The sequence below is a fragment of the Dendropsophus ebraccatus genome, chromosome 8 (assembly GCF_027789765.1).
Source record: "Dendropsophus ebraccatus isolate aDenEbr1 chromosome 8, aDenEbr1.pat, whole genome shotgun sequence".
In the NCBI taxonomy this organism is placed as follows: Eukaryota; Metazoa; Chordata; class Amphibia; order Anura; family Hylidae; genus Dendropsophus; species Dendropsophus ebraccatus.
The window spans coordinates 65800823-65826308 of NC_091461.1; the positions used below are offsets into that span (position 1 = coordinate 65800823).

Genomic DNA, 25486 nt, shown 5'->3' on the forward strand with positions numbered 1-25486 from the left:
CTCTAATACTGGTATTTTTGATAATACTAGTCTGGGTATACTGGTTTCGTCAGCAACTATCCAGCTGTAATCTACATTATCAGCGTATTGCTGCAACCAACCAAGACCCACAGAGCAACATCACATGCACTGCAGGTTTTCCCCCAGCATTCTTGAAGGTTTCACCCACAGTTTTTAACCTCTGCATTTTAAAGTGTGAAAGCAACAGGAAGCCTGATGCGATTGCAGCAGTGCCCAGGAATTACATTAGAACTATGTAGTGTGTATGCTGTTTTACTGCTGCTGTGTGAGTTGCACTGAAAAGGGACCCACTTAGACTCAGTAGCCTGAGCATGCTGGAGCCTTGAGCCCACCCTCTGTCTATCAAATAGAAATTACCACCGTACTCTAAAATAGGGGAAATTAAAGAGTTAATTCCAAGTTTCCTCCACTCAATATCAAACAGGAATCACCACGACACTCCCAATCGGTACGGATCTGAACACTCAAACCCAGACCGATCAAATCTTTTGGCATGTGTCTGTGACAGGTACACTTTAAAGAGTGATTAAGCTAGAGAAAGATTCCCTGATGGGGTTAAAAAATATTTTGGCTTAAAGCGAATGTACCACTAGGTACATCGCTAAGGGCATTTCACATTAACACACCGGTGTGGGGATGATGATGGGGCGGTTCTGTTTTTGAACCGCTGCCCAGTTTCCTCTGTGATTCCCTCCCCTCTGTGACGTGGCACCATTAGTATCAGTATTCAGCAATAGATCGTCGCCGAGTCGGACAGCATTCAAAAAAGACTGCGCCACCAGCATCCCTGCACCAGCCCAGTCTATTCATGTAAAAAAAGCAATGCGATGTACCTAGTGGTATTATTATTAAATTTGATCTATTTTGAAGTGTCGTGGTGATTCCTGTTTGATATTGAGTGGAGAAGACTTCAAATTAACTTTTCATCCTGCTAGCACACAGCTTTACTAAGATCCCGAAAGGGCTGTGCTGCTCTCTTGCAATCCATGTACAGTATTTATCTTTATCTTATTATCTAATATATCTCATATTTATCTACCAGTCCGCTATGCGTCACTATTTCATGTAAGGGAAGCGCACGGACAGCACAAGGTTCTGTATTGCAGTCACTGACAGTTCTAGAGCCATTGTAGGATGTGTGACTAGTGTAGCTAGACACGTGTCCCTCTTTGGTTATTGGGAGGTTTATGGTTGGGAGGTTCATGGTGGTTACAGGGCCAGTTCCATCTACTTATACAGCTACCAGTGTAATATGTAAGCTTTTTATTTAGTGTTCTTAGTGCCCTAACCATAAGCTGCTTACTTCCTCACAATTGTGTTAATTGACCTCTGCAGTGAAGCATATCGCCAGTCATTAAAGGGTTAATGCTTCCAATCACTGTAGTTACCATAGCAACTGTGAATTGTAAGGGAAAATCGCTTATGTCATAAAGAAGGTTCCATTAAAAAAAGACACATTGTCTGGATCAGTGCCATCTTGGATGTGCCTTTTTACGCTGTCCTACCCTTGATGTAATTTGGAGGTTCTAGAAGGTAAAGGGGGTTGTCTGCTTTAGACTACCCCTTTAAGTGAGTCTCCACCTTTTTGAGAGGTGGACCTGGATCTGTAAGGCACTAAAGGCAAAAAAGAGTCTGTGGAGCTTCAGCTACGAGTCTCAAAGCACAGAATAGCCAGATATCAGTCCTGGGAAGGACACCCATTGCTAAGGGGTGCCTCCTAGTGAGGACACCACTGAACCACCCTGATGTGTAGTTCCTTAAGTCCCACTAAGGGACTAAAGATACTTCCGCCTAGCCATTAATAAGATGACAGATAGGACAGCCAGATCTCTCTCACATCCACAGTTGTATATTTATAGTCTATTTTTGTTATGTTGATGTCTGTAAATCAGGTACAAATTCTTAAACTATGCTATACTAGTATTACCCTCCAAGCCCAAGGGAGAAGCAAGTCTCCAAACAAGGCTGCCTCAAGGTTTCCTCCACAGGGTTTTTTTCCCTCGCCTAAGTGCTGGAGGGTGATTCTTTGTGAGTCAGGGGTCTGCTGTTTTTTTCAGTGTCATGTGATTTTACATAGAATTGTGACCATTTGACACCTAATAACAATGTGCTGTGTCTTTATCTTCTGTTAAATCCAGACATCTGCCTGCAAAGAAATACTGTGCTTCCTTCATTCCATCTTCAGCAGAGGGCTGGTTGATATATCACTATGAGCTCACTTTTAAAACTGCATATGCCTCGGTATGGGACGGCATATGCCTCTTAGTAAATCTGGCTGGCAAAAGAGGGGGCAGGGCTTTATATAAGACTGGCGTACGAGTATGTCCCCCATAATGTTCAGCCATCTCTATTACACCTCCACTGAGTTTGTTACAAAGCTTTTCCAGCTGTGATGAAGGATAAATTGATCATATAAAACATCCAGGATGCATCAGTGATAAATTCTGTGTATCTATCATGCAGTATCAGGTCTGTGGTCACCATTGTGACACCCTAGTGTCGTCACTCAGCCTTTCCAGTCGCCTGAATGGAAATTATGTCATGTAGAAAGGGGGGAGGGTATCACTAATATAACTAAGCAAACTTGGAATTTAGCAGTCTGGAAAACTACACTCTCCAATTGGAAGGTATCAACTATTACTTTGAGACTCGTGCAGGTAACTTTTCCAAATACAAGGTGATGGCAGATAACTATATTTTATAGTAAAAAAAAAAAAAGACTGGATCCTTGTGAGTGAGCCTTTATGCTTTTAAAGTGAATGCCTGCTTGCTTTTTTTTTGCAAAAACACACGTGGCCATAGGTTGTATCTGGTAGTGCACTTAGCTCGACTGAAGTTAAAGGGGTTATCCAGCGCTACAAAAACATGGCCACTTTCTTCCAGAGACAGCCCCTCTCTTGTCTCCAGATTGGGTGGGGTTTTGCTGCTCAGTTTCATTGAAGTGAATGGAGCTTAATTGCAAACCGCACCTGAACTGGAGACAAGAGTCGTGTTGTTTTTGAAAGAAAGTGGCCATGTTTTTGTAGCACTGGATAACCCCTTTAAAGGGGTTATCCAGTGCTACAAAAACATGGCCACTTTTCCCCCTACTGTTGTCTCCAGGTCAGGTGCGGTTTGCAATTAAGCTCCATTTACTTCAATAGAACTGAGTTTCAAAACCCCACACAAACTGGAGACAACAGTAGGGGAAAAGTGGCCATGTTTTGTAGCGCTGGATAACCCCTTTAATGGGGATGAGCTGCAGTATCACTTTTGGACAGGGGTGTCACTGTTTCTAAAAGAAAGCAGGTACCTTTCCTAATCCCGGCCAACACCTTTAGGGTGGGTTCACATGTACAGGATCTGCAGCAGATTTTAAAGTTGCAGATTCAAAGCAAATCAAATCTGGGCCATCAAATCTGCTGCAGATCTGCTGTAGATTTTGTATGTGTAAACGCACCCTTAACGTGATACTGTCACCGGCAATTGGGTCCTCTCCTGAGCAAAGAGATGGGGCCCAACAGTTGTGAACCCTTGGCTAGGACCCACTATATAGTATAAAGAATTTCAGTCTATCTAGAAGTAGCACTTCTATTTGATGTAATTTATGACTAGGATTGCTCAGATTTTGGGGAAAAAAACCCTATATGTAACATCATATTAACTGCTAATATGGTTATAATTTACAGTTTTATGGTCAGATTTCAAGCCAATGCTTGTGTCTTTGCTAAAATGCCCAATTGCATCATATTTTTAAATTATTGATCAATCTAACACTAAAAAAATAGGATCCACGGGTGATCCAAGCTTAATCAAAGTATCAAAGAATAGGAAAAAAAAAGTTGTGTTGTATTTCCCCATATTCACAGCAACATTTCAGCTCAACATTAGGTTTGAAAGAAAATTATATTTTTAATGTATCCTTTGATATGCTGCAACATTTTTTCGTATCTATCTATCTATCTATTTCATATCTATCCATTTTCCTAACATCAGCCTGAATATCCCACATTGGACACAAGCCTGAAATCGACTTCCCGTTTTTCTCTTTGGAAACGCCCTTATAAAACTATCATGAATGATTCCAAGTTTTCAATAGATAAACTAACAATAGTGGCGAATGGTTATTCACCACTTTATTTCATTAGCACATGACATGGTGTCACCCAGCATTACAGGGATCACAGTCTATTCTCTTTGTCTCTATCTCCCCTGTAACACAACCAGTGAAAAGGAAGGAATGTGATTCCACAACCACTGACGCCACATTTAGTCTTCATTCACAGGGGTGCCAACCAAGCATCGATCTAAACAACAAAAATGCACCACAATTTTCTTTAGGCTGGAAACACACACTGCAGTTTTTGTGCCAAAGCCAGATGTGGATTCAAATGGGATGGAAACTATAAAGGGGGACGTGTACTTTTCTTTTCTATTGGATCTACTTATGGTTTTGGAACAAAAACTGCAGTGGCAAAAAAAAAGAAAAGAAAACTGCTGGGTGTGTGCCTTAGGATACATAAAATGAACTAAAAAACTGTGTAGTGAAGTACATATAATACATTGATTATACAGCGGCACATATATGCAATGTATATGTAGCAGCTAAAGGGTCATGATTAACCAGGGGATAACCTGATCACCCCTAAGATTCTACGCACATTGTCAGCGACTAATAGATTCTTAACGAAACGCGTGGCAGCTGGGTTTAGCACAATAAATATGAGGAATTAGTTGAGATGTATGAAGTTACAAAGGCTGACTTCATTGCTCATTCCCAAAGGAATATCTCTTGTGGCAAATGCTCCTTTAATGGTTGCCTTAGTTACACATTCATTAAAAAGGATTTCTATACCCAATTCTTTTTGTCCCTCCCCCATCTCGGTAGGAGAATGTTGGGGGTCATTGCAGAGGGTCATCACTACATGCACAATGCAGTGTCTTGACAGGCTGCATCTGAGAATTGGTTGGGATCCCAGGGAAACGTCTCCATAGCATGATTTTTATTATTATTATTATTATTATTATTATTATTATTATTATTATAGAAGAAGGGGAGGACAATTATCTGGAGGAGATGGTTCTTTTTACATGTAATATTTAGGAGAAATAAGAAAACTATCTTATATTTGGGGCTGGCTTTGACAACAAATAGTTTAATAGAAGAGCAAGGTGCCATTTTAATCACTGGATAGGATAGTATGTATAGTGACAAAATACATTTATTTTTTATCATATTTTTATGTTTGGCACTGTCATTAAGAATACCTTTTGATATGTCATAGAAAAACCTTTGATATGTCATAGAAATAGCTTCAGCCTTTCATTTCACATCAGGTACAAGAATATGCATGTTCTTATACCTGATGTGAAATAAAAGCTTGAAGCTATTTCTACGTACAGATGCTGTTGGACTTCTTCTTGCCTGTGTATTGTAGCCCAGATCTAGGATTAGAGCTTTCCAGCGTGCATCCACCATCTACAAATTGGCCTTCTCAGAACTACTGAACATTGGTGCTGTTGGACCTTTTTCCTTTGGTTATGCCATCAGGCATGTCAAAAGTTTTTGATCGCAGCGGATCTCATTGCTCACTAAAGGCCCTATTCCACGGGTCGTTTAGAGGAGCAATATCGTTCGTATTCGGCCGATATCGACCGCTACGAACGATATTCGTCCCGTGGAATAGAGTGCAACGATCAGCCGACATCGTTCATGTCGGCTGATCGTTGCAGTCGCTTGTTTTTCAACATGTTGAAAAACAAGCGACTGATATAGCAGCGATCTGCTGCCGTCGCTCCGTTGAATAGGAGCATCGGCAGCAGGCGCTGCTGTATCCTATGGGCTGCCCGGACGATCAGCGATCCCCCGGGCAGCCCCCCCAGCAGCTCCCTGCCGCCCCTCCCGCACTCACCCGCTCGCTGACGCCGCGTTGAATAGCGGCGGCAGCGAGCGGGGAACGAGGAGCAAACGAGCACTAATAGCGCTCGTTTGCTCCTTCAATAGGGGCATTATTCTAACTATGTAGCCTTTAAAGAGCCCTATTCCACTGGACAATTATCGTTCAGATTATCGTTAAATCGTTCGAATCTAAACGATAATCGTTCGGTTAAAATGCAGTTAATGATTAACGACCGAATGAGAAATCGTTGATCGCTTTATAAGACCTGGACCTATTTTTATCGTTGCTCGTTCGCAAAACGTTCGCAAATCGTTCACATTGAATAAGACTTCGTTCGGTCGTTTGCAATAGATACGAACGCAATAGCGAATAAATAGCGAAGAAAAAACGATCGCAATTACGATCATAAGTAACAATTATCGTTCCATGGAAATGATTGAACATCTTCAGGTCATTCGCAATAGCGGTCGTTTGAGATCTTTTAATCGTTAACGATTATGCAAACGATAATCGTCCGGTGGAATAGGGCCCTAAGACAGTGGTGGATTATAATGTGGGTGGTTAAGGCGGCTGCCTGGGGCCCAAAGCTCCTGAAGGGCCCACGGCTGTCCAAATCGCCCACCAATGGATGGTCCTCCAATGGGCCCCCGAGTAATGCGCAGCAACTTGGGACCATGTGGGAGGTAAGTATTGTTACCTCCCACTTGGCCCCCAGTTGCTGCAGGTCTCCTGGCTGTCCTCTCCACTCTTCCGACACAGTAATGTAATCAGCTAACAGGCAGCTGGGACAGGCAGCGTTTGTTACACACACTGCCTGTACCGTAAGAAAGATGCGCTGGGAGACTTGACGTGATGGGGGAGTGTGGGAGGTGAGTTTTGTTTTAGTTTTTTTCTATTCATCTACATTACGGGAGCTCCACAAAGGTCCACTAACCTAACTAAAGGGGACACTATACATGGGACCATCTACTAAAGGTGGCTCCATACAGGGGCCATCCACTAAAGGGGGCACTATACAGGGGGCAATCTACTAAAGGACAAACTATACAGGGGGCCATCCACTATAAGGGCACTACACAGTGGCTTATCTACTAAAGGGGGCACTAAACAGGGGCCCAAATACTAAAGGGGGCACTACACAGGCAGCCATCTACTATAGGGGGACTACACAGGGGGCCATCTATTAAATGAAAGTGACCCTTTTAAGGATTTTAAAGGACAAGTGCTATGAAAACCTTTTTCTCGGTAATTGAAGCACATTACAAAGTTATATAACTCTGTAATGTGCTTCAATCACCTATCTGCCTCCCTTCCCTGTCTTTTCCCCCCTCAACCCCCCAGCAGGAAGTGTAGGAAACTCACAGATACCTAATTACTGTCGTCACCAAGCTCTTCTCTCGGCTTCTTCTTGTGACGATGAGTCATCAGCAGGAGGGCTGAAGAACTGCAAGCCATCTGAGTCATGTCACTTGCTTATCTTCTCTCCGACTGACTCCCAGCACATAGGCAGCCTCCCCCCTCCCCTCATACTCTCTCCTGCTGCAGACTGGACTCAGTGAGTGAAGGAGTCATGTCACTAGGGAAGATAAGCAAGTGACATGGACTCAGATGGCTTGCAGTTGTTCAGCCAATCGGAGCTGAGCAAGCTGAGTCACCTGACAAGGCAGGAAAGGGGGGGGCTGGTGTAACAGGAGCTAGAGCAGCTCTCCTGCTGATGACTCACAAGAAGAAGCTGAGAGAAGAGCTTGGTGATGACAGTAATTAGGTATATATGAGTTTCTTACACTTCTTGCTGGGGGGTTGTGGGGGGAAATGACAGGGAAGGGGGGCAGATGGGTGATTGAAGCAGATTACAGAGCTATATAACTTTGTAATGTGCTTCAATTACTAGGAAAAAATTTTCATGGCACTTGTCCTTTGGGTAATTTATTCTAATTGTTTTTGTCACCTTTTATATTAAAAATCTACCTGAATGCTAACAATTTTCACTCTAAACACTAAGCCTCATAGGGGCATGTACACATGAGCAAAAACATCAATAAAAAATCCACATCATATCAGGGAGAAATCCAACATGCAGATTTTAATGCCTATCTTTATATGACTTTGCAGCACTTTCTCTTTATTTAAGATTCCATTGATACTGTATTCATGGAAGTTCTAAGCAGAACCATGGGGAAAGAAGTGTAATGTCCCTTTATTTTGGTGTGGGAAAAAAAAGGGAAAAAGTTCCATGGTTTTTGAACACTGCACTTTTTTTCTGAATATCCTATTAAAATTAGTGGGCTTTTTTAGGCTAAAACCATGTTTTGTTTTGTTTTGTTTTGTTTTATAGGCAGATATTGGTGTGTTTTTGGCTTCATTTGGATTTCATCTGTGTGAATGTGCTCTAATAAGCTGACGCTTCCTTTCCATTAGAGAACACTTCTCAGTAATTTTATTATCATCTTGATAATATAAGAAAGGTAACTCCGCTCATTTAATGTTTGAGTCATCTCCAAAACTAGATTCTAGTCTTGATGTGCCTGCTATAAATCATGGCTCAGATTTATCAAAGTGTGTAAAATGGTAACTGGTGTACTTCCCACAGCAAACAATCAAAAGCTTACCAGAGCTGAAAACTGAGCTGTGATTGGTTACTATGAGCAGTTTACAGCAGTTTCTATTTGACACACTTTGATAAAGACAAGGTCATACTCACCTGCCCTTGTCGGTCCCCTGCAGATCTTGGTCAAGAACTCTAGGTGCCCATTTGTCACTGTCGCTTCCTGGTTCCTGTGTCAGTCGGAGTTAGCTTTGGCTGGAGTCGGAGTCGGAGTTGGAGTCGGAAAAAAATGTACCGACTCCGACTCCAGTTTTAAAAAATCTTTAAAAAATGTAGAATTGAATTTTGATATAAATTTTACAAGTTTTGCTCATGAATATATATTGTGAGCAACATTCTAATAGAACACTGGCCCTATTACATAAGGGTGGTCGGGGAATATATCAGTAATAGAACACTGGCCCTATTATATAAGGGTGGTCGGGGAATATATCAGTAATAGGACACTGGCCCTATTACACAGGTCAACAACATTTTTGGGGCCAAAGATATTTCAACGAATTTAGGGTAACTTTGGGGTGCTGATTCTGAATATGTCATCAGTTTTGCCAGATTGGCTCAAGTTTTTGAGAATTTTCGTGAAATGCGTAAAAAAAAAGACGTAATTTGCTACACGCGCATTAACTTTATTGCTATTGTCATGAATACAATAAATTTTACAAAGTAAATGTTGATTTTAGTTTATTTTAACTAGTTTTAGAAAGTAATCTTCAAAAATGAACAAGACATGAAAAAAAACTTGAGCCAATCTGGCAAAACTGATAGCATATTCAGAATCAGCACCCCAAAAATACCCCAAAATCATTAAAATATTTTGGACACCAGTAAAATTATTTTTTTTTTGTTGACCTGTGTTATATAAGGGTGGTCGGGGAATATATCAGTAATAGGACACTGGCCCTATTACATAAGGGTGGTCGGGGAATATATCAGTAATAGAACACTGGCCCTATTACATAAGGGTGGTCGGGGAATATATCAGTAATAGAACACTGGCCTTATTATATAAGGGTGGTCGGGGAATATATCAGTAATAGGACACTGGCCCTATTATATAACGGGGGTCATGGAAAAGTTGTCGGTCTTTATTTGGCAGTTTGTTTCTGAGCTGGAAGAGTCGATTGTGTGGGGGGAGATCTGTGCTGTTCTCTTCCTGGATGCCTGATGACTGTATATGAGCAGCAGTGTAATATAGAGGAGGAGGAGGAGAAGACATAAGTAGTGTAGCAGTAACCTCTGTCCTCAGCGTGGTGTTTTCTCTCTGTGAGAAGATTGTGTGATTTTCTTCAGTGTTCTATGGCTGCAGCTGTATGTGTGTGTGCGTGCTATGGCTGCAGTAGGCTGTGTGTGTGCTATGACTACAGCAGTCTGTGTGTGTGTGCTATGGCTGCAGCAGGCTGTGTGTGCTATGGCTGCAGTAGGATGCGTGTATGTGTGCTATGACTACAGCAGGCTATGTGTGAGTGCTATGGCTGCAGCAGGCTGTGTGTATGTGTGGTATGGCTGCAGCAAGCTGGGTGTGTGTGTGTGTTCACACTATGCCTGCAGCAGGCTGTGTGTATGTGTGCTATGGACGCAGCAGGCTGTGTGTGTGTGGTTTGCACTATGGCTGCAGCAAGCTGTGTGTGTGCTATGCCTGCAGCAGGCTGTGTGTGTGTGTGTGTGTGTGTGCTATGGCTGAAGCAGGCTGTGTGTGTGTGCTATAGTTGCAGCAGGCTGTGTGTGTGTGTGTGTGCATGCTATGGCTGCAGCAGGCTGTGTGTGTGTGTGTGTGTGTGTGTGTGTGTGCGTGCTATTGCGTGCCCCCACAGTGACCTTCTATATTACTATGTGTGACATCTATATCACTATGTGTGACCCCTCTCTATATCACTATGTATGACCCCCTGTATATCACTATGACTGACCTCTATATTACAGGTATCTGGCATTGTTAGCAGTGTTTCTTTAAGTATGGTGAATATTTAGTTAGAAACATAGAAGACTGTCAGCAGGAAAAGATCACCTGCTCCATCTAGTCTAGTTCTGAGTTGTTCAGGACATGGAGGCTGGAGACTGGCTGCATCCACTGCAGACACAGGAGAAGCTTCCTTTGTATGTTTCAGAAGTCGCCCCAGGATCATGTAATACATTAGGGAGAAGCTGCTGAGCCAGTGTGATAAATAACTCCCCTGGTATACGACCGGCTGTTTATGAAGGAGCAGGAGTCGGAGTCGGTCCTGATAAAATTCAGGAGTCAGAGTCGGAGTTTGAGTCGGAGCTGCGGCTTACCGACTCCACAGCCCTGGTGTCAACACAGAAACTGCTCAGTCAACAGCCTTAGTCAGTGACTGGCTGAGAGGGTAGATCCTTCAGGCCAAGATGTCACAGGATCCAGAAAATGACAGCAACAAGCAGGGAAAATAGAGCATCAGACCAACATCTGCAAGGGACCGGGGCAGGTGAGTATGACTTTTATTTTTTATGTCACCCTGTTCTAGTTGAACACTCCTGGAGCTAAGCCCCTTTTAGGTTGATGTTTTGGGAGCAAGAAAAGGAATTACATATTTTATTACATCATATGGAGGGCTCTGTGCATTTGTCTGAAGAAAAGATAGCAGCAGGATGCATTATGGGTAGAAGGTGACAGAGCCCAGTACAGAGAAAGAGAGCTGTGTGGAGTCATGTTGAGTGCTTATGGCTTTCTATAGGGCAATTATTGAAGAAGCGTGCATCATACCAATAGTAGGTAAGTGTGCTGTATTTATGGTCATATATTTATGTGGACATGACGAGTGACTTCTTTGGGGGTACTATGGTTGACACTTAGTTGGACGTTTTTGCTGATGGAGGGTTTTAGGGACATTTCTGGGGATATATACAGTTAGCCTGTATGAGCCAGGCATTAAAGGGCTTTTATGGTTTTTATGAACCTATATCAACGATCAGCCGATGACAACAATCATGAGCTGATCGTTGTCTTTATTACTTGGAACGATAATTGGCCAGATAGGGCCGATTTGGCCGATTATCGTTCCATGTAATAGTGCCCTTACTGTAATGTAGCAATAATCCAAGGAGACATAGTGTAATCCCACACTTGTGTGACAGTCAAACACTATGTAAACCTTCTAAAGGTCACATGGTCAAAAAAATAATGGGATTGGCTGTGTGGTCTTAGTGCTTATGTTGATATAGTTTTATGTATATATATATTTATATATATATATATATATATATATATATATATATATATATATACAGTGGTGCCTTGGATTCCGAGCATAATTCGTTCCGGGACTGTGCTTGTAATCCAAATCCACTCTTAAACCAAAGCAAATTTTCCCATAAGAATTCATAGAAATGCAGACAATTGGTTCCACACCCCAAAATAATGATTTATTATTCAGAATAACATGTAAAACAAATGAAACAAACATTCAGAAACAGAAGAATATGTGATATTATAAGTTTCTGTACAGTAATGGAGAGGATAGGAAACACAAGGGCGGACAGAGACTGCAGGGAGTATGAAGGAATGAGCAGGACAGATGTGGGCACATACATGCAGCACTCTCTGTCCGGGGAGAGAGGGGTTACAGCTATGCAGAGATTACCTTCACAGTCCTGTCCTCTGATGCAAGCCCCAGCCTGAAGTGGATCTGCTATGATTTGGAAGGTGAGGGAGACTTCCTGGGTCAGAGTACAGGGCTGTAGACCCTGCTATGCAGGCCATGCCCCTCCTCCACTTGCGCTCCCAACCAGTACAGGGAGCTCTTAAACCAAAGCAATGCTCTTAAACCAAGTCACAATTTTGAAAAACTGTGAGCTCTTAAACCAAAACGCTCTTAAACCAAGTTACTCTTAAACCAAGGTACCACTGTGTATATATATATATATATATATATATATATATTTTTTTTTTTTTATTTTTTTTTAATTTTTTTTTTTATTAATTTTTTTAAGCTCTTAATAATTCCAGAGCTTTCAAGCAGAACTGCTCTAAAAAGGGGCATGGCACTTCTTTTTCAGTGCTGTTAAAAATGACAGGCTCTTTTGAACATTTCTATTGACTTCAATGAGAAATCACACATTTTTGTATTGTTTTTTTAGGTGTCTTTTACATATGCAAATGTATGCTACCTTATAAATATTGCATAATGGTAATATGAATGTAGAGGAAGTAGACAACTGCGCAACACATTGACAGTGTGTCATCTATTATACATGTGTTATATATTATACATAAGTCAATATCCAGAGTTATTCTAATGCAATTTGGTACATAAGTAACAATAAATCCACAATGTACTCAGGTACCTGAGAGGCTGCCCAGCTTCTTTTCCACATAGTCACATATGACTCCAGCATCTTCACTGTGCCAGCAGTTGTGTATCCCACTGTCTTGCTTCTTGCATTCTGCTAATGTGTTTTCTGTACCATTGCACTCTACATTATCCAAGTGAATTGGCCCTTGCCCTTCTCCAAAATAGGCCATTGTCCTTGCCTTTGCTGGGCCCCTAAATAAAAGAAATGACACACTTTATTACACTCTTCTATAGATGCCTCCTGTGTTCTGCTGGGTTATTACATTAATATACATTAGATGTTGGATGACAACAATTAATGGAAATCAAGTAAGTGCAAAAAACGAGTTGTTCGCTTACTTTTCTTAACCCTTCGGTGGTATATAAAGAATTTATTAACAACTTATTTTACACCATTTGCCTTTTTCAAAGAGGGCCTGAGGAGGTGTGAACCCCTTTTCTGGGTGCCTGAGAAGATCCCACCTCTGGGCACTTGTGGCAGCGGCAAGGACCTTTAACAACTTTAAAAGCAAGCTGCCAGACTGAGACATCAGGTATGGATTGACTTCCTCCTTGATCTCCGTATGGACCTGTCAGTAGTTGTGATAGCGCAAAACTGCTGAGAGGTCGACTTAAACGTCAATTGTTCTATTATTCTGTTCATGAAGGAGATAGATTATAATGAACAGCTATACAGGTTCAACCCCAGTTGTGTTGGAATTACCAGAGAAATAAAAAAATGTAAACATTACATGACACTTGCAGTGATCATCAGTAAATGTGCAGAAAACAGAATAAATAAATAGATATACCTGTATCCTAGCTGTCGACAAACAACAAGAGCATCATTGTCATTCCAGCCGTCATCACACACGCTGCCCCACTCTCCGTTCAGGAATATCTCCACTCTGCCTTCCTTAGTACTTTCCCCATCCATAAGCCGAACAGGGGGGGCTGAAAATGTAAACCATGGTAAACTGAGTTTAGGGCTCCAGCACATGGCTGTATCCGAAAACAGATTCATCATCTGTATTAAGCAGCACAATATTCAGGTTTCCTCCAACACCCAAAACATACAGATAGGTGAATTTAGATTGTGAGCCCTAATGGGGACAGGGACCAAAATTATCAAACTATGTAAAGTGCTGTGGAATCAGTTGGCGCTACACAAATAAAAGCATTACTGTTATTATTATTATTACACAGTGCCCATAGCCATAATACAGTGCCCAGTTTTAAAAATGAGTTTTCTGTTTTAGGCTATGTTCACACTGCCGGCCGGAGATTTACGCTACTTGCGGCTGGCTACGTACGGACCGCGAACTTACGCCCGTAGTCTACTTACGCTTATGAGCGCCCTACGTAGCGATCTGACAGCGGTCTTTTACTTGGAAATCTTCGCCTAGCCCCGGACACCCCACAGAACCTTTTGGATCGGCACAAAAAGCTGCAAAAATGAAGAAATCGCCACTACGTACGGCACCGCATGTTACGCTACGGGCGTAAGTTACGGCATTTTCGTCCGCAAACAATGGTCTGTTTCATTTTTTACGGCGCCGCGTACGATCCGGGCATAAGTTTGTACGTAGTGTGAACTGTGCAGCCGTACTTCGTATACTTTCCATTGTACGCAAACTACGTAAGTCTCCGGCCGCTTATTCACGGAACGCGTGAACATAGCCTAATAGCCTAACATATGCACAGACATTATATGGAACTCATACTCAAAAAATATAGTGACAGAGCCCCTTTAAGAAGATTCCTAGAACAACTACATGTGCTATAGGGGGTAGATTTGATACATCCTATTTTTCTTGACATTATTTTTGTCTTTATGTATGCACCACAGAAGATAGCTATACAAATTTCTGCAGGATGGTGTGAATAGATCACTTTAGGGTCTGTTCACACGTACAGACTCGCTGCGTATTTATCGCTGTGAGATTCTCGCACATAAATCCACAGTGATACTGATTGCTATCAAGTAAATGTATGTGTATTCTCGCTGCGTGTTTGGTGCGATTTTTACATGCGAGTTTTGATTTTCACATGATTTTCCCAAGCAAGTTCAACACCACAAAAAACGCAGCTACTTTCATGCGAGTTCTGTGCTAGTTTTACGCAGCGAGTCTGTATGTGTGAACAGACCCTTAATTATGGTTGGTACTCTTAGAGTACTGAATATTTCTTCCATGCATGTTTTTTCTCTTTTATTCTCTGTTTTTGTTTGTTTCTAAAGTGTTTTTGTAAATGTTTTTCCTGTAATTTCTACTTCTTTAATTTGTTTTTCTCATTATTATATTATGGTATAATACTATTATCATTACTGTTATTTTGCACTTTGGCATAGGATAACTCCTCAATGACAATATACAAATACTAAATATTACTATAGATATTCTTATTACTAATACAGTATGTAATGTTAACAATCTTATAAATACAGTGATGAACTCAACCCTGGTAATCCAGAAGATGCCAAATATGTATAAAAAAGGCCAACATTAAGAATAAGATAACAATTATCATAATAACAATCTTTTAATAAAATATAGATCTCATGGCAATGTATGCATCTCATAGGGGAAAATGGCAGGCTGATCAAGATGAATCATGATATTACCAGTTGGTGTTTCAATGATGTCATTGCTGTCATTAGAGCAGCGGATGCCAACATCTTCAGAATGAGAGCAGTCGTGCTGACCCCAGCTACTATGTGAACATTCCACTAGAGAGCGCTCTCTGCCTGTACAAGCCACATCATCCAGAAAAATCAACCCCTCTCCAGGTCCAAACTCTCCTTTAGATACCAAGCTGGAGGGGCCACTAAAAAAAGTAGTAAATCACAAGTTACTAAATGATACTCAGACAATCTGTAATCCTTTATCTCAATGCATCTAATCAGTCTGGTCACTTGTAGTGTAATAACAATAACTGGCAGAGTAGTAATGTGAAGATCCTGCACCCCAATGCAACATTTGTAACAGGGAACTCATTTACCATGCGTCATTTATGATACTATTGTCTTGTATGAGGCACCAGAGTCTAAGGGCCCTATTCCACCAGACGATTATCGTTTGCATAATCGTTAACGATTAACGATCTCAAACGACCGCTATTGCAAAAGACCTAAAAACGTTCACTCATTTCCATGGAACGATAATCGTTACTTATGATCGTAATTGCGATCGTTTTTTCTTCGATATTTATTCGCTATTGCGTTCGTATCTATTGCGAACGACCAAACAATGTCTTATTCAATGCGAACGATTTGCAAACGTTTTGCAAACGAGCAACGATAAAAATAGGTCCAGGTCTTATAAAGCGATCAACGATTTCTCGTTCGGTCGTTAATCGTTAACTGCATTTCAACCGAACGATTATTCGTTTAGATTCGAACGATTTAACGATAATCGGAACGATAATCGTCCGGTGGAATAGGGCCCTAAGTGTGACTGCTGCCTCTGGACCCCCTGTAGCAATACCTCTAATATCTGCTAATGACAACAAAATGACTCTTATCGGAGAAGTCAATAAAGACTACATAATATAAAACCCATAATAAAAACAAGTATGTTGTTCAGTACATTGTCCCTTACATGGGAAAAAAATCAACATACACAATGTAACATGAGTTTTATAAGCTATAGTGATGCATGAGTTACATCTTACCTATTTTTATTTTCATATCTTTATCTCTTAACCCCTTCAAGACCAAGCCTATTTGCACCTAAAAGACCAGGCTCATTTTTCAAAATCTGACCTATCTCACTTTATGCGCTTATAGCTCAGTGATGCTTTAACGTATGCTAGCGATTCTGAGATTGTTTTTTCGTCACATATGGCACTTTATATTAGTGGCAAAATTTGGTCACTACTTTGTGTGTTTTTTGTGAAAAACATCAAAATATCATGAAAAATTTAAAAAATTAGCATTTTATGAACTTTGAAATTCTCTGCTTCTAAAAAAAGAAAGTTGTATTACATAAATTAGTTACTAAGTCACATTACCAATATGTCCTCTTTATTTTGGCTTCATTTCATAAACATATTTTACTTTTTTAGGGTGTTACGGGGCTTAGAAATTTATCAGCAAATTACCACATTTTCGTGAAAGTTTCCAAAACTGATTTTTTTAGGGACCAGTTCTTATTTTAAGTTGATTTAGGAGATTTGTATACTGGAAACCCCCATAAGTGACCACATTTTGGAAACTAGACACCTTAAAGAATTAATCTAGGGGTATAATGAGCATTTTAACCCTACAGGGGCTGGAGGAAAGTATTCACTATTAGGCCGTAAAAAAATGAAAAATTAAAATTTTCCAATAATATATACATTTAGATTAAAGTTTCTCATTTTCAAAAGGAACATGAGAGAAAAAGCACCCCAAAATTTGTAACACAGGTTCTCTTGAGTACTACGGTACCCCATATGTGGGCGTAAACCACTGCATGGGCACACAGCGGGGCTCAGAAGGGAAGGAGCGCCAATTAGCTTTTCCATTGCAGATTTTGCTGAAGAAGTTTCCGAGCGCCAGGTGCATTTGCAGAGCCCCTGTAGTGTCAGCAGAGAGAAAAAACCCCATAAGTCACCCCATTTTTGAAAGTACACCCCTAAAAGAATTCATCTTCGGGTAGGATGAGCAATTTGACCCCACAGGTGTTAGAGGAAAGTATTCAAAATTAGACAGTAAAAATGAAAAACTCAAATTTTTCCAATAATATTTTCGTTTAGTTTGAAATTTTTCAATTTCACGAGGAAAAAGAGAAAAAAAGTACCTCAAAATTTGTAACGCAGGTTCTCCTGAGTAAAAAGGTACCTCATATGTCGGTATAAACCACTGTATGGGCACACATCAGGGCTCAGAAGGGAAGGAGCGCCAATTAGCTTTTTCAATGCAGATTTTGCTGAAGAAGTTTCTGAGCGCCAGGTGGGTTTGCAGTGCCCCTGTAGTGCCAGCGGAGTAAAATCTCGCCATAAGTCACCCCATTTTGGAAAGTGCACCACTCAAAGAATTCATCTTGGTGTGTGGTGAGCATTTTGACCCCACAGGTATTAGAGGAAAGTATTCAAAATAGACAGTAAAAATGAAAAACTCGAATTTTTCCAATAATATGTTCCTTTAGTTTGAAATTTCTCAATTTCACGAGGAACAGGAGAGAAAATTCACCCCAAAATCTGTAATGCAGGTTCTCCTGAGTAGAACGGTACCCCATATGTGGGCATAAACCACTGTATGGGCACACAGCGGGGCTCAGAAGGGAAGGAGCGCCAATTAGCATTTTCTCTGCAGATTTTTCTGAAGAAGTTTCTGAGCACCAGGTGCGTTTGCAGAGCCCCTGTAATGTCTACAGAATAGAATCCCCCCAAAAGTCACCCCATTTCGGAAAGTACACCCCTCAAAGAATTCATCTTGGGGTAGGATGAGCATTTTGGCCCCACAGGTATTAGAGGAAAGTATTCAAAATTGGCCAGTAAAAATGAAAAACTTGAATTTTTCCAAAAATATGTTGGTTTAGTTTAAAATTTCTAAATTTCACAAGGAACAGGAGAAAAAATGTACCCCAAAATCTGTAACGCAGGTTCTCCTGAGTACAACGGTACCCCATATGTGGGCATAAACCACTGTATGGGCACACAGCAGGGCTCAGAAGGGAAGGAGCGCCAATTTGCTGGAGCAAAACCGCAGCTAGTAACAGTTATTAGAATAGCGCAGTTACTAAAATACAATAAAAAAAATTAGATTACAGGTAATGTGGGGTGGTTACGGACAGTCTGGGTGGTTCCGGGTAATCTAGAGGTGGTTACAGGCAGTCTGAGGTGGTTACGGGCAGTCTGAGGTGGTTACGGGCAGTCTGGGGTGGTTACGGGTAATCTGGGGTGGTTACGGGCAGTCTGAGGTGGTTACGGGTAATCTGGGGTGGTTACGGATAATCTGGGGTGGATACGGTCAACATGGGGTGGTCACAGGCAACCTGCTGTGGTTACGACAACCTGGGGTGGTTACAGGCAACCTGGTGTGGTTAGAGGCAACCTGGGGTGGTTAGAGGCAACCTGGGGTGGTTACGGGCAACGTGGGGTGAATACGGACAACCTGCTGTGGTTACAGACAATCTGGTATAGTTACAGGCAACCTGCTGTGGTTACGGACAATCTGGGGTGGTTGCGGACAATCTGGGGTGGTTGCGGACAATCTGGGGTGGTTGTGGACAATCTGGGGTGGTTACGGACAATCTGGGGTGGTTACGGACAATCTGGGGTGGTTGCGGACAATCTGGGGTGGTTACGGACAATCTGGGGTGGTTACGGACAATCTGGGGTGGTTACGGGCAACCTGCGGTGGTTACAGACAATCTAGGGTGGTTACAGGCAACCTGCTGTGGTTACAGGCAACGTGGGGTGGTTACGGACAATCTGGGGTGGTTACGGACAATCTGGGGTGGTTACGGACAATCTGGGGTGGTTACAGACAATCTGGGGTGGTTACAGACAATCTGGGGTGGTTACAGGCAACCTGCTGTGGTTAAGGATAAACTGAAGTGCTAATAGGTAATCAGAGGTGGGTACCTGTAATCTGGCGTGGTTACGGGCAATCTGGAGGGGGTCACTGGCAATTTGGGGTGGTTAGAGGCAAGGTGCAGTGTTCAGAGGCAAGGTGCGGTGGTTAAAGGCGACGTGCGGTGGTTAAAGGCGACGTGCGGTGGTCAGAGGCGACGTGCGGTGGTCAGAGGCGACGTGCGGTGGTCAGAGGCGACGTGCGGTGGTCAGAGGCCAGGTGCGGTGGTCAGAGGCAAGGTGCGGTGGTCAGAGGCAAGGTGCGGTGGTCAGAGGCAACCTGCGGTGGTTGCGTGCAATCTGGGGGGTTACATGTAATCTGGCATGATTACGGGCAACCTGGGGTGGTTACGGGCAACCTGGGGGGGTTACAGACAATCTAGAATTGTTACGGATAGAGTGAAGTGCTTATAGCTAATCTGGGGTGGTTACATGTAATTTGGGGTGGTTACAGGCAATCTGGGGTGATTACGGACAATCTGGAGGGGGTCACTGGCAACGTGCGGTGGTTACTGGCAACGTGCGGTGGTTACGGGCAACGTGCGGTGGTTACGGGCAACGTGCGGTGGTTATAGGCAACGTGCGGTGGTTACGGGTAATCTGGGGGGTTTAAGTGCAATCTGACGTGATTACGGACAACCTGGGGTGGTTATGGGCAACGTGCGGTGGTTACGGGCAACCTGCGGTGGTTACGGGTAATCTGGGGGGGGGGTTAGGGGTAATTTGGGAGTAAACTGCAATTATTACTATAATAAAAAGTGTGTGTTTTATTTTTTTGTATGTTTGTCACTTTTTGTACTTTATACATTCATGTTCACTGTATTACTATGATTACTGTGATATTTTCTATCACAGTAATCATAGTTCAGTGACAGAGACCAAATTGGTCTCTGTCACTTTAAATTTTCAGAGCTTGGCTGGTTGTGGAGCGCATGCGCACTTCATAACCAGCCAGGACACGGAAGAGGAAGGAGCTTCAGGAGCAGGTGAGTATATGGGGAAGGGGGGGGTGACTGGGGGACGGGGGTGACAGGGGGGGTGGGGGCGACTTGGGGGGTGGGGGGGACATCACTTTTTATTCCCTGTCACCAATCATTCATGGTGACAGGGGATAAAAAGTGCCGGCCGCACATGGCACAAGCGATCAGCGGTATATAGTATATACCGCTGATCGCTTGTACCGGGACCCCACAGGGGGGGTCCCGATGACTGCCCCATGCTCTCCGCTACCTCCGGTGGCGGAGAGCATGGGGCTTTCATTCATTTTTCTTTTTTGATCACTGTGAACAGACATTAGTCTGTTCACAGTGATCGCGGCGGCCATCTTGGATCCGATGGCCGCCGCGGGGGGGGGGGGTAAGTGACTGGGGCACTAGGGGGCTGATCTGGGGTCTGATTTTTACTTATTTCATCTCCCCCCACCGTGGATTCACGGTGGGGGGAGATGAAATACAGCGGCGGCACCGGCCCATTAGTGACCGCCGTTTCGGCGGTCACTAAGGGGTTAATGGGGGTCAGCTGCGGAATCGCAGCTGATCCTCATTATCTCCGGTGCTGTACACAGATGAGAGCGGGATCGCTGTCCATTCCTACTGCACGGGGTACTATGTACATTCCTACTGCACGCGGCATGTGCAATAGGAACGTATATATACAGATGGCTGAAGGGGTTAAAGGGGTTGTCCAGCGAAAATCTTTTTCTTTCAAATCAACTGGTGTCAGATAGTTATATAGATTTGTAATTTACTTCTATTAAAAAATCTCAGGTCGTCCCATACTTATTAGCTACCAAATGTCATGGAGGAAATGTTGTTTTATTTTCTGTCTGACACAGTGCTCTCTGCTGACATCTCTGGCCGAGACAGGAACTCTGTCTCGGTTTTCTATGAATCCCCATAGAAAACCTCTCTTGCTCTGGAGAGTTCCTGTCTCGGCCAGAGATGTCAGGAGAGAGCACTGTGTCAGACTGAAAATAAAACAACATTTCCTGCAGGACATACAGCAGCTGGTAAGTATGGGAAGACTTGAGATTTTTTAATAGAAGTAAATTACAAATCTATATAACTTTCTAACACCAGTTGATTTGAAAGAAAAAAAAATTGCTGGACAACCCCTTTCATGTGCCCGGTGTCTATTTAACTTAATACAATTTAATTTAACTTAAAAAAAAAATGACATTAGTAATGTAGTCTAAAGAAGAAATGTAGTTCCTCTAAATTATTGAGAGTATATATGTTTACAGCTACTTCTTTCTGAGTGATAAAACATGGTGTAGCTACCAGGGATGTAGAAGCAGTCATCAAATTTGGACTGTGATTCCCCTACCAAATAAAGAGGCACTCGTATATAAATCACACATAGAACGAGGTCGACATTGTACAGATTTTGCTTTTGGAACCCAGATGCTTCACCAATGGATTAAAAAGGTGAGTGATTTATGCTACAATTTATAGTACAATACATGTGGGGGAATTTTAAAAGGAATCTGTGAGCTGTATATTATGCTCAGCATGTCTCGGAATTGTTGCTGAGTTGCAGCATGCACACCTCTTCCCTCCACCACCCCTTTCTGCTATGACTGATATCTACAGGGCTCAGTGCTGGAAGCTGAGCACTTAAAGTCAATAATTCAAGGCATAGGGAAAGGGAAGAGGGGTGGGAAAGGGAAGAGGCTTGCATGCCGCAGCTCAGCACTGCCTTTATGACACTTCAGCTTGGCAAGTAAAATAGGATTTTATAACTTTGAAAACAGGTACGGAGATGGGTATTATGTGTTTTATCTCCCTGTCAGCTATCCACTTTATGTAGCTATAAAAATCAGCAAGTAATTGATGGTGCAGATTTCTCAATCTGTGGCATGTCAATTCTGATGCAGATATCAGGATTTTGTCATGAATTAGTTATGGATGTGATGGATTTGTGGTAAAGCTTGTAAACAGATTGGATTTATTGACAGTTTAGGACTAGATGTATATATATATATATATATATATATATATACATACCTAAGAAGATGTCAATAAATCTAATTTGAGTTTACAAGCTTCACCACAAATCAACTGTCTTACGCTACTTGCCTTTTCAAGCAATATTAAAGGGGATCTCTGATTGAATTAAAACACAAATAGGAGACTTCCACCCAAACGCCTCTGTTTACTTACCATGACAATGCATTCTCCTGACCCTCCTCATGACTTCCTATACCCACTGCAGCCAATCAATGAGGCTGTAGTGAATTCTGAATGTTATCAGCAAAGCAGGGACAGCGCATCATCAGGGGAAAAAAAACAGAGGCACCGGGGCAGACCAGAGAGCCTAAGCTGAACTGGGTAATACTAAGTGGTAAGCAGTGATTTGACAATAGTTTCAGATGGCATGCAATCTACTACCATCTACAATTATTAAAGTTAAAGAAAAACTCCCATTTCTCCTACAGGACCAGACAGTTAGTGCTATCTGCATTCAAATCATTTTATTGACAAGGTAACCACCACAATGAAACCAAAGTACTGACATATCAGTCAACTTGCTGTCACATCTATTCTATGCTTTACGTAGAGTAGAACAGCAACAATATATTACCAAATCCAATTATTGCTAGGACATTTGTAAAGCATGGTTGTCTGTGTCTTCCTAAGAGGTAAGTTTTTAGCATGCCGCTGGCTACTGGCCCAGGGTTCATAGCTTAAAAGAGTGTGAAAGTTGCCATTGCACCTGGTCTTAAGGCCTTAAGAAGCCTGAGCATCTTTTTTTCCACATAGGAGTAAAGTTGGGAGTTCATTACAGATACTGGAAAGAGGGGCCAAAAACATCCAGGTTAATGAAGTTGTCAGGAATCTGCAGTAGCCTGTGTGAACTGGACCTGGTGTTTTGCCTTTGTGTGCCACACCCGATTGCTTCTCAGCTTCTGGCTATGCAGGAGTTAAGCTGAGAAGCTCCTGGTCTTGATTTTACACCTGTGTTGTTGCTGTGATTGACAGGTTTCTCTGCCTGTCTGTACCTGGAAGATCAGAGCGCCGGTCCAATAAGGATCCAGACCGGGCTCTTGGTCAGCATAAAAGCTAAGCACAGACTGAGTCCCAGCGCTGGCTAATTAGGTGTATTCCTGGTCCCAGCTCTCCCTTGTATATTCCTGCGCTCCCCGTCCTATCCCTTCTACTGCTCGACTCGTTTTTCTGACCTCCTGCCTGACTTGTGACTACTCTTTTGGATTACTGATTTTGTACTACGTTGGCCGTGTGGTTTGACCCGGCCTGGTTTACTATTCCTTATTGTGTTCGTCTGTCCGTATTGTTTTGTGTATCACGTATATAGCGCAGGGAACGTCTCCGTGGTTGTCCGCGACCGCCTAGGGTCGGCTGAGGCAATTAGGCAGGGACAGTGGGTGGTTCAGATAGGGCCCACTGTCTGGTTGTGTCTGTGTTAGTCTGACAGAAGTATTCCAGGTTTTGTTTTTTCATCTCACACACACTCTAGATATATAGTGTCATCTGTTTCATTCCTGTAAAGTTGCATCCATGCATTACACAACTGTAACTGGGCTATATGATCAATGGTCTGACCAACATTAAATAAAAGTGTTTAATGTGTCAGAGGAAGTGGACTGTCCAGGGTCAACTGACTTCCTGGGAGCTACAGAATGACATCATTACAGCCTGAAGACATCAAATCTTTGTGGCAATATAATTTGATTAAGAAAATGCATACAATGTGAGCTAACACTAACCCAAACTCTCAACTGGCTGGACTCCACCAATAAGACAGGTGATCCTATTCAGGGAACTGCGATGATGAGACTCTACCCTCTCTCTTTCTGCAAAGTCATGGGAAAGGTACTGAAGGCAGCACTAGAAAATTATTTTTGTGTGGAAATGTGGCTAAAAACCTATGCCTGCCACATCAGCTCAAACAGTTAAACACAAGGCATGCTCAGAAAGCTCAACATTATTCTATAATAATAACCTATAATATAACCATTCTTTAACAGAAACAATAGAGACTTTGGCAATACTAACCTACTGTTTTTTATTTTTATGTTTGCTTAAAGTAAACTCTTTAAATACCTGAAGCCTAACTGTCGGCAAACCACCTGTGCATTAAGTTCAGTCCATCCATCATCACATACAGTTCCCCAATCTCCACTGTAATATACTTCTACACGTCCTTCACCAGCAATTTGACCACCGGATAATCTCACAGCTCCATCTGTAGAAAGCATAAAATACATGCACTATAAGACAATGTTCACACTATGTATATTTCAGTCAGTATTGTGTTCCTCATATTGCAACCAAAACAAGGAGTGGATTAAAAACACAGAAAGGATCTGTTCACACAATGTTGAAATTGAGTGGATGGCCGCCATATAACAGTAAATAACGGCCATTATTTCAATACAGCAGCCGTTGTTTTAAAATAACAGCAAATATTTGCCATTAAATGGCGGCCATCCACTCAATTTCAACATTGTGTGAACAGAGCCTTTCTGTGTTTTTAATCCAATCCTGGTTTTGGTTGCAATATGAGGACCACAATACTGACTGAAATATACATAGTGTGAACCCAGCCTAAGGCTGCATTCACACTACGTATATTTCAGTCAGTATTGCAACCAGGAGTGGATTAAAAACACAGAAAGGCTCTGTCCACACAATGTTGAAATTGAGTGGATGGCCGCCATATAACAGTAAATAACTGCTATTATTTCAATATAACAGCCGTTGTTCTGAAATAACAGCAAATATTTGCCATTAAATGGCGGCCATCCACTCAATTTCAACATTGTATGAACAGATCCTTTCTGTGTTTTTAATCCACTCCTGGTTTTGGTTGCAATACTGACTGAAATATACATTTACTTACTGAAATATACGTAGTGTGAACACAGCCTTAGGCTGGGTTCACACTACGTATATTTCAGTCAGTATTGTGGTCCTCATATTGCAACCAAAACCAGGAGTGGATTAAAAACACAGAAAGGATCTGTTCACACAATGGTGAAATTGAGTGGATGGCCGCCATATAATGGCAAATATTTGCTGTTATTTTAAAACAACGGCTGTTATATTGAAATAATGGAAGTTATTTACCGTTATATGGCGGCCATCCACTCAATTTCACCATTGTGTGAACAGAGC

The 25486-nt window shown here is 42.1% G+C and overlaps 1 protein-coding gene across 1 annotated transcript in view; it reads right to left on the reverse strand.

Moving 5' to 3' along the window:
• LOC138798628 (neurotrypsin-like) overlaps positions 1-25486 on the reverse strand; it is a 64741-nt gene that overhangs the window by 13857 nt on the left and 25398 nt on the right. Inside the window, exons 8-11 of the mRNA XM_069979163.1 lie at positions 24413-24554; positions 15415-15617; positions 13604-13745; positions 12805-13004 (exon numbers count right to left, since the gene is read on the reverse strand). Of these exons, the coding sequence (XP_069835264.1) occupies positions 12805-13004; positions 13604-13745; positions 15415-15617; positions 24413-24554 (687 nt within the window). The remainder of the gene's footprint in view (positions 1-12804; positions 13005-13603; positions 13746-15414; positions 15618-24412; positions 24555-25486) is intronic.